General features: G+C 43.4%; 1 protein-coding gene across 1 annotated transcript in view; it reads left to right on the forward strand.

The window, feature by feature from the left end:
* LOC109301376 (transmembrane protein 14C-like) overlaps positions 1 to 8,339 on the forward strand; it is an 8,634-nt gene extending 295 nt beyond the window's left edge. Inside the window, exons 2-5 of the mRNA XM_019522524.1 lie at positions 2,417 to 2,495; positions 4,184 to 4,285; positions 6,947 to 7,034; positions 7,258 to 8,339. Of these exons, the coding sequence (XP_019378069.1) occupies positions 2,420 to 2,495; positions 4,184 to 4,285; positions 6,947 to 7,034; positions 7,258 to 7,315 (324 nt within the window). The 5' untranslated portion in view covers positions 2,417 to 2,419 and the 3' untranslated portion in view covers positions 7,316 to 8,339. The remainder of the gene's footprint in view (positions 1 to 2,416; positions 2,496 to 4,183; positions 4,286 to 6,946; positions 7,035 to 7,257) is intronic.
* The last annotated feature ends 2,236 nt before the right edge of the window (positions 8,340 to 10,575 follow it).

Here is a 10,575-nt window from a genome sequence, read left to right on the forward strand (position 1 = left end):
CTGCTGGCCCTCCCCGGTGGTGGCAGCCGCCCCGGCCGTTTGCGGGCTGCGCTCTGGCAGGGGGAGCCGCAGCGGCGTCGCGCCCGGGAGAGGATGGGGCCTCTGAAGCCGGCCAGGCCTTGGGGAAGGTTGGGGCTGGATTTGCGGCCTGTGGCTGACTCCAGATCCGGGCCCGCTGGAAGTTGGGGAGAGTTGTCATCCGGATGTGTTGGGGCAGCTTGGAGTATTAGCTGTGCTCAGTCCCATTGCAGGATGCCTGTTGGTTAGTTCTAATGGCCTGTCCTGAATGCAAAGCTTCAGAGCAGCCCTCTCAAGCCCCGTTAGTCAAGGAGAGACCTTGAGGGCATGTGGAAGCCACTTAGCACTTGCCCTGGGGGATGGGGTACAGCCACAACCGTGCTTCAGTTCCCATCCTGTCAGTCTGCTTCTGTACAGTCTATTGCCAGCAGCTCTACATGCCCATGGTCTGCGCCCTCCACCATCCTATCCTCGCATCCCACCTGGACACCAAGTGGCAAGACACTCTCAATGAGAATGAGCCGCTGGGGACCTCAGCTGGTGGCTCCTCTAGGAGCTGTCACCATGGGGATATACCTGACGCACTTCATGACTCCCCTGACACCTGCCCTATGAGGCTGAAGTTGGTTGCTAATGAATACATATGCACAGCTGATAAAATTCTCTTTAGGTCGTGTAAATTTGTTAATAACAAGCTTTTATTGAGTATAGAGTAGCTTTGAAAAAGGAACTGGGAATAAGCACCCAACTTCAGCCTCATCCTGCCCCTTATGTGAGCACAGGGAGATCCTGATGTGCCAACCTGGAGTGTGCCAGGCTGCAGCCCCTTCACTGCCTCCTCCAGCAACTCCTCCTGAGGGTGCTGGCTACACTTCTCCCTACATCTTTTTGTTTATGCACTCCTCATCTGTGACCCCACCAGGTCCCAGGACCTCCTGGTCAACCTCCTGGCTGTAGCCAAACAAATAATCTACATGACCAGGAAGGAGGCTGTGGCCAGGGGGACTCCTAAGGACTGCAGGCCGGTTTTCCTGTCCCTGATCTATTCGTATGTCTAGGTTGAGTTTCACTGGGCAGTGTCCACTGGCTCCTTGGATGTGTTCAAGGGCCGGTGGCTGCTGTGTGATGTGCTTTGCTCAGTGTCCCTTGGCACACTTATTTTGAACCTGTGACCTTACTGTTTTCTCTTTAGTTGTCCCCCAGAATCAGCTGCTGTGTCCCCAGTGGCCTCTCTGCTAAGGGAGACTTATAGTTCTTCCTTGAGGGCCCAAATCCCTGATCCACTCGGCTCATCTGAGGGCAGTTTCACTGTTTGGTGTCCATGCGCTCCCTCAACTCATTCCGGGGGCTGTGAGCACTGCCTGGTGTGCTCTGCTCAATGTCCCCTTCTGGATCCCTGTTAACCTATGACCCTCACTCCCTTCCCTGTTTTATTTGTCCCAAGAAATTTGTTGTTGTGTTCCCAGTGGTCTCCCTTTTTAAGAGAAGCTTATAGTTTTTCTTGCTGGACCTAGGCCCATGGTACCCCTTAGTGCAATAAGTGGGCCTGTCTTACTGCAAGTTAGTTCACAGCTGGTCCCTTTCCTTCCACCCATACATGCTGGTAATATGCTATATGCCTTCATGCAGTTGGGATTTCAAGCTTGGAGTGACTGTTCATCTGATTGCATAGTGGCATTGAAACAACTGTGTCTGTGTGGGAATCAAGAGAGGGAATTAGATGCGTTAGTCTGAAGTCAGACAGGGTAGAGTTGAACCATGCAGATTAACAAAACCAGACATGTATAGCATGAGCATTCATGAGACTGAGCTCACTTCATCAGATGCTATGAAAGGAGGTGCACAGAGTGGTGTATCAAATGGACAGAGTGGTTTGAATACAGAAGGGGAAAGGGGAAGGGAGAGGGGGTCAGGGAAAATAGGCCTGGAAAAGTCAGGCTTGTGGGAGTCAACATTGTTGCTTAATATTTGCAGATCTTAACGCCTTATTGAGAGTTTTCCTAGAGCCATGATTCTCAGCCTCACCCTGGGGCACCCTTGAGATCCTTTCAGGTGTGCCCCAGGGTGTTGCACAGTGTTAGCACTGTTAGGTTTGCAAACATGATTTACAAGATAAACCCAGAGTTCTCCCACAGGAATCCATAGTGTTAAAACCATTCCTGTTGGGATCTTTCTGAGTTCTTTGCAACAGAAGAATTGCTTTATTATTTTTTTGTAGTCAAAAATTGATCAGAAGTGAAGACCTGGCATTTTCCACAGCATGGAGTTGTGCTGTGTGCTATGGTCCCTGAGGTCTCTCATGTAGCACTCTTCATAAACATTCAAGGAAGCAAATAAAAACATACAGTGGGGATGGAAATAAAACAATGAATTACACCTAATTTCACTTTATGTTCTTAGGATGAGTTGGGACTGGATTGGCTTTAGCTATGCCGCGCTGATTGCTTCGGGTGGAGTAATCGGTTATACAAAAGCAGGTACAGTATTGGTAAATTCCTATCCTCTTTGTTTTATGACTGGATTAAAGGATGGGGCCTGGGAGCATCCCTTTTGATTATGAACGTGGGCAAACTTTGGAACAGGCTGCATAGAGAAGTGGCATCTCCATCCCTGGAAATTTTCAAACGCAAGTTAGAAAGATGTTTGGCTGGGATGGTTTAGTCAAGCATGATCCTGCCTTGAGCAGGGGCCTGAGTAGATGACTTCATAAATCCTATTTCCAGTCCTATCCTCCTGTGAAAATAGGCCAAAATACTACTTTTTTTACTAGTGAAGAGTGGGTGCAGTGGAGATAGGGTATTTACATTTTCACATTGAGTCCTGAAGTGCATGCATGATTTGTTATGGTAGGCAGGCAGGATTTTGGGGAGCCACAGGCACTGAGTTGGTTGGTGTAACCCCAGGAGTGGAGAGCCTTGATTGTGGGGTAGCCTGCAAAGGAAGTAGGCCTACCTGGGACGCATGTTTAGGGTTCGAAAAATGTAAAACAGCATAAAACCCTGTGAGGCAGCCCAGACCCCTTTGTTTCCAAAATGAAATACTTTAGTCCCTTTGAGTTCTTAATCATCTGTCTCAATTTGGAATGGCAAAAAAATTGTAATTTCTATTCCATGATAAAACCTTTAATTATCTATAGTTATGTATGTTATATTCATTCTAGCTGTACCATTTGGATTATTAAGAGACAGTAGTCAATCTGTAGTTAAACCTGCAACCGAGTTTCCAGTATAAGCCCAGTCTCCATTATATATCTTCTTTGCCTATACCATAAATGTGAACTCAATATAAGGTCACACCTGTGTGCATTCACCATTCTGTGAATTTCTGTTGTAGGAGGTTTAGCTCTGAAGTGCTTTAGGCATATTGACTCATAGTAGAGATGATATCTTCTAATAAACCAACAAGATTTTTTTAAAAAAAATGCCTTTAATTGTAAGCTTTTGGGCACACATGCTTCATCAGGCATTGGAGAAAAGATTGTAGAAGTTCTCCTGGGTAGAAATGAAAGTTTGTATTTCATAGGATTTCACAGAGGAGTCAATAGATGGAAAAACTCCTCTGGGCAGTCAGTTCATATCTGGTATGGAGCCTCTCACCTCCTGTGAGGATCTGTGTTGATGCAAATTACCTTGAAACAAAGGCAGGGGCAGGATCTCGGGTTTCAAGTGGTCACAGTTGCTTCCTGCTTGGGAAAATATGAAGATTTCATTTTTAAAAATCGGCTAAAATTCAGTATCTTCCATGTGTCAGGTATCCAGGTTGTAGCCATATTGGTCGAGTATCTAGGTTGGACTAGACCAAGACGGCTACAACCTGGATACCTTAGGCATATTGATACATGCCTAAACCTATAGAGGTTGTTAACTAAACTTTTATATGGAACTGTTTCTGACTGATCAATGTCTAATGTTTATATTGCTAGCTAAGTACAGCAATATTGGTCCGGCAGCTATTCCAGATCTATTTATTTGATGATGGTGCTTTTTTAGGATCTGCCAAATAGCCATGTGAGTGAAAACTGACTGAACCAATCTTTGCTGATGATCTTAAGCACTAATGCTTTCCTCTCTTGGCTTAGTGAAAAATGTAATTTTGGGGTTGTTTTGTTTATGGACTGGGTTATCAGCTCTTCTATTCATGAGTGTATGTCTTTGTTTTATTCAAGGTAGTGTCCCATCTCTAGCTGCTGGCCTTCTCTTTGGGGGGTTGGCTGGGCTGGGTGCTTACCAGCAGTCCAAAGACCCAAAGAATGTGTGGCTTTCCCTGAGTAAGTACATTTAAAAATGTCTATTAAATGGACCTGACGCATGCATATTTAATGTTTATCATCATAAACTTGATAACACATTTTACTGACTTGTTTCACACAGCTGGCCTACAGGGTTTTATTTTATTTATGGATCTCAGCAAGGCTGTTCATCAGTTTTGCTTCCAAAGGAAGTGTTCCCATAAAAACGGCACCTAATTCTAAAAACCATGTTCATGGGGATAACCTTATTCACTCCTGGACTTCCAAAGGGGCTGTATTTGGTTAAAAAATCAGTGTCTTGTGCATTGCACATATCTGCTGCAATGTAGATCTCATGTCAGCTGGAGACAGGGACATGGAAGAATATGTGGCTGTGAAAAATGCATCACTATTACACGATGAGGTAATAAAATAAATATTCACTCCCTCATGATAAGGATTAATATTATTTATGGAGCCTGATAGTGGAAGAGGCTGAGAGCTCTTGTCTGCCAGACTAGAAGCAACTGGCACCATGCAAAATCAGGACCACTTATCAGTATGAGCCCAAATTGGGCACAGTTCACAGGCATCCAACTTTGTGAGCCCCTCCATGGCTTGACAGGCAGCAGGAATGTTGTCTCAGAGAGTGGCTAGATCATGCAGGGGCTTTCAGACACCTTTGCCTAATGCTTTGTGGTAACACTTGTTATGAGGACCAAAAGGGTAGAGTGGTCTTGTTGAGGATAGTGCCTTGGAGGGTCAGAGTGTAACATGCAGACAGGCCAAAACTCCACAGAGAAGTAGAATCAACTGTTTTCCCCCCTCCTCTGGTTTTGCCTTTGTGGCTTCAACCCAGCTGTAGATTAGTTCTGCATCTTGGGGTTGAGGACTTCATTGTTGCTTTGGGTTATGTGTTGTGCTGAGTTTTCAACCCATCTGTTCAAACCTTGCAGTACCTTTTACCAGTTCTGTGAAGCTACTTAAATCAGCAATAACATGAACATGGCTGATGATTTGGTTTATCTTTTAAGTTGAATTATGGAAAAAGATAAGTAGTTAACCATGTTAGTTTGGACAAACAAGGCAGGGCACGGTGGCACTCTGGGTGCCTATACGCATGCAGGGAGGCTGCTCAGATGCACTGTAATTACCACGCTTCAGCAGATTCCAACGTCATGTGTATCAGCATCCCTGTGCTGAAAAACAGCAGCAGGGACACTTTAACTAAAGTTTGTTGAATGAGCTTAGTTAAAGCACTGCCGCGTTCCCCCCTCCCCCCTGCTGTTTTTCAGTGCAGAGATGCTGATACATATGATACTTTGGGTGCTTTAATTAAAGCGCCCCCCCATCCCCATCCTGGAGCACATATATAAAGATTAACTGGTTCAGAGAGGTAGAAACTTTCACAAGTGACAGGCCACTTCATTAGATACTATGATGAAGATAACTTCTAAACAAGCAGGTTTTTGTCTATGAAACCTTATGCCTCTCTCAATCAGTTATTCTCTAAGGGTATGTGTAGACTAAATGGGGGCCCTAAATTGAAGTGGTGGGTTTTTAAAAACACCGCTTCAATTTAGGGCCAGTTAAATTCCCGTGTCTTGTACACACCTGACTTACCTGCCTCTCCGGCAGTGGGGAGGGGCGGGTGAGCTGCTAGCAGGTGGAGTGGTCCTTGGGCTGTGGGAGGCAGCAGGTGCTTCCCTCTGCGGCAGCCCCCACCCCGCAGGCGGCACCCACCCACAGACACCCGGCTTGGGCAGTCCTGGCAGGCAGCACAGCCGTGGAGGGAAGCACTGGGCCCCCGTGCAGCTCAGGCAGGCAGGCAGGCTCTGCGAGGTGGGAAGGAAGATTGGGCTTGCCACTTTTTTTTTCCCCTCTTGGGCAGAGCCTGCCTTCCCGAGCTGCTGCCAGGTTCCCTGTAGTGCTTCCTGCAGAGTCCCTGAGCTGCATGGAGCCCGGTGCTTCACTCCACAGCTGGTAGAGGAGTTTTAGTTCATTGCACCCCAAGTCATTTAAGGCGTATTACACTGCCGAATTTGCTGCAGTGGCTGTAATTAATGCACAGTACGCCAGAGGCGTGCAAACAGACACCATTAAAGCAGTGCAAAAGCATTTAGCCCGCTTTAAAGTGTCGTGCACACATGCCCTTTGTTTCGTCTACACACAGCCTAAGATGCTGCCCTGCCCTACTTTCTGCTTGGATAATGGAAGGTTACGAAACATATTACTAATACTTAGCCCTTGTATGACATGCTTCAGTTTCAAAGCACTTTACAAACTCTCTCACAACACTTCTGGGACATAGCTAAGGAAACCCACGTTATACTGATGGGGATAAAATGAGAAATACAGTTTTTATGATGTGTCCAAAGATTTAGGGGGACTCAGACTTCAAGTTCTCGTTAGAATGACCTATTTCTGATCAACACGAGAGAGTACTTGTGGCAGGGGGACTTGAGTTTAAAGAATGTCTGTGCTTTGTAAAATCAAAGGGTAAAATATTGATTTGGAGGCTAGTTTGTATACAGAAGTATATGCCAGTCTGCTGTAGGTTTTTCCCCTTCTGCCTGTAGAAATAGGCCTATCTCAGTTCACTTGACATTGTTACTTATTGATTACTTTCTGCTAACTCAGTGCTCTCACCTCAGATTCCTTTACAATACTTGACTTGGTGTCTTCTTGTCTTTTGGTCAGTTGCATCTGGAACCTTGACTGCAGTTATGGGGATGAGATTTTACAACTCCAGAAAATTCATTCCCGCAGGGTTAATAGCTGGTGCCAGGTACTACACACTGTGTTCCTGTTCATGCCTATATTTTTAATAACCTTTATATTTATGTCTTTATAATAGTTTAATCTACATATTTGGAGAATATGTTTCATGTATCAGAGCTAAATAAAACCAAACCATTTCAATTATTTTCTAGCTCTTGGGTTTATTCTGAATTTGTTATTTGGTTTTGTGTTTTACCTTCAGTAAGCTCACAGCATTTTCCTTTCAACAGCATCTTAATGGTTGGGCGCCTTGGACTGAAGATGATGGAGAAGCCTCTTGAGCCATAATTCTGTGACTGGAAGGTGTGTGGATGAGAAGTCTGAAAATGCAGCTGCCTGAATGTACTATGCAAGAGAAGCAGAAGACACAGCCATTTTGCTTAAAATTTTTCTTATCCTAATGTGTGTGTGTTTTTTAGAGGAAAGGAAATCAAGAGTCTTCATCTTTTAAAATGTCATTTTTTCTTCACATTTCCCACATGGTGTAGCAAAAAATGGGGTATACCATTAGTTTATGTTCTGATCCTGTAGCTAGTTGTACTTCGGTATCTCAGGTCCTACATACAGGCAGTTGCAGGATTGAGGTGTTCAGTGCGTCTGGACTTGTTATTCCCTGAGAAGTGTCTGCTTCCAAATTTGGACACACAAAATACTTTATTTTTGGTAACTGGTGTGGGTGGGGGGGGAGAAACTGCCAACCTGCTACTAATACTTATTATACAAAATGTGCTCCGTCTGTTGTAACCTTGTGTCTTCACCTCCTGCCATCATTTTTGCCTGCCTCATCCTATCATAAATCTACAGTATGAGCTAGCTTGAGCAGGGAATTTCTTACTTAATACTTATTTGTACAAAGCCTGACAAGGAGATCACAAATCAAGGGTCAAGCCTCTAGGTGTAATGTATAAGGTAAGAGTATCTATAGCGAGTGTCTGGCTACACACCATGAAATTCACTCGATAATAATTGTTGAGCTATCTTTCAAAACTATGCTTGATCTGAAAATGCTTGAAGCATTAGCATATGTTATTTCAAAGTCCGAAGAATGTTTCTTTCACTTCTTAAAATTAAGCAAGAGGTCATTCCGATTAAACAAATAGATGACTGTTATGCTCATGAAGATCAAGTAGGGTACAAGTATCACTCTTCTGGATTGGGTCAGTTTCATGCCATCCTTGTAGTATGCTTGGGTTAATTTGTGAAAATGAGTCAATTTTAAGATGTTAGTATGTATACGCAGTCAATGAATTACAGCCTCTTAGGTGGAAGGGGCAAAAAGAGTGAACAAATACCAATGCTTTATTCTACTGTACCAGCATTGCATTAAAGCTTGACAATTTTCAAAGAAAAATGTGTGTTGGAGATTATTTGAGCAAGCAACATGTTGTGGGGGTAAGGCAAATATAGTTTTTGTACATAGCTCTGCTTAAGGACTGGAGGTCAGATCTAACAAAAGACTTGGATATTTTCAATGGGAGGTAGTAGACATGAGGGGTTTTAAGTCCATAATTGTGATTTAAAAGCAACAAGCCTGTTTAGCATCTGCCTAACCCTGAGGTACCTAAAGTTGGCAGGCATCTCCCCATGATCTGAAAGTGCTGTATTCCCTTATTTTACACATACCCAGCACTGACCAGGTGTAAGCAACTGGCAGCTGGCTTTGTAGTATGGGGTACAGCATCCATTCTTCTGAATATTATAAGGAGACATAGGAATTACTTAACCTGTTGGTTTGAGTACTTGCCAAAGGGGGTGGAAATTGTGGGCTGTTGTCCCTGCTCCTAGGACCGTTTGTGCTTTTTACATTAAACAGTCACTGGATTAAAAAAACAGAAACCATCGAGGGAACATGGACCACAGCACAGGACACCCCAAGTGCTTCCCAGCTGAGTACCTTAACTAGACTACTGAAGTGTTATGCTCCCTCTTGTTGTCTCTACTAGCCTATACATCTTTGAAGTTGGGAGTAGGGATTTCAGAGGCACAATTGGGTTCAATGCTTCCTATTGGCTAGCTCTAGGTTTGTGGGGGTTTTTGGATTGCCTTTCTGAGATGCTGGACTCCCCATGCACTGTACAGGGTGCTCTAGGTTCTGGATTCCACTTCAGGGGCCAGCTGGGTGCTGGAGGCACCTAGGTTTTTCAGTGGATCTACCCCTAAAGGGTTAATAAAACGAAATATACTGGGCAGATGCCCTGCCTCTTTATATTACTGCTGTGGAAGTAAAATACAAAGACACATATGTGTCTGCAAAAAAACACAGGCTGGTGAGGTAAGGCAGTTTTCAGATAGTAACTGGCTCTAACTCCTTAATGAGTCATTAACTACAATTGTGTGTAATTAGCACCCAGGGAAAACAAGACCTCAGTCAGATGGGGCTTATTCTGGCCTGCCTTCTAAAATTAGGTCCAAGGATTATTGTTAAATGTTACTTGTATTAAACAACCCAGTTGTCCCACAGAAGGGGAAAAATATATATATTTTTATCTCTGAGAGTTTTACTAACTTCTGTAATGACCTCTTGTGTCCTGGAGAAGCAGCAGCTACCCAAAGCAAGTGGAAGAAATATTGGACTTTTTCCAAACTGTTCAGATTGTTTTTAAACTACTGAGAGCTGCTTTTCGAGTTTTTAAATTCAGTAAATGTTAAAAAAAAAATCTAATGAACTAGACAACAGTATAGTTTAACCTCTTCTGACTAAATACGCTGCATCAGGCCTGTAAGCACTGCAAAAACATGGTCATGTTTGGGTTATAAGGTCAGCTCTGGCTGGATACATGTCCTTACTCTAAAATAGAGTAACAGATGGCATATATTCATGTTTACAACATAACAGCTATTTTAGTTTTCTGGAATTTCTCTCCCAAGTGACTTCCTAGTGAGTTATACAGTACACAAGCTATTTACTATTAAATAGTACTTTGACCAGACTATTTTAAAGGAAAAGACTGTTAAATCAGCAGCATCTTATTGTCCTGAGAAGTGATCTTTTATTATGAAGTCAGTGCCTTTCAATTTACATTGCAGTCATGAATGAGCCTCTTTTGGAAAGTCTGAGTCTCTGTCTAATAAGTCACTACTGATACCATATAAAACCCCTGCTTTTAAATAATAGAAGGAAGGTGCTGTGGGGAACTGAAAAAATAGAAAAGTCACTTAATAAATGGAGCTTAATTAAAACCTATGTGACATTGTTATATTAAGAGCTGCGTTCAATATAGACCTTATGACCTTGCCAAAATACTTGATTCTTGGTAAAATCAAGCTTCTTTAAATTGCATAGCTTACTGGATTGTGGTAGAATATGTCTGCAACACAAATTTAAATATCTTACACAAAAACAAATCATACCAAATACTCCCACCCCACCTTTTAAACCACATGGATCCATCTAAGAGCTTTATAGCTCTAAATAAGATATAGTACATAGTCACCGTGTACTTTTAAAGTGGCAAGTTTAATGTAGCTATCAGGTCTACAATGTCTGCTCTAACTGCAGGTTTTAACAGCACGTTTCCCAGACTGGAATTCTGAGAAAATTCATTGGA

The sequence above is a fragment of the Gavialis gangeticus genome, unplaced genomic scaffold, assembly GCF_001723915.1.
Source record: "Gavialis gangeticus isolate Ggan-Ray unplaced genomic scaffold, GavGan_comp1, whole genome shotgun sequence".
NCBI lineage: Eukaryota > Metazoa > Chordata > Crocodylia > Gavialidae > Gavialis > Gavialis gangeticus.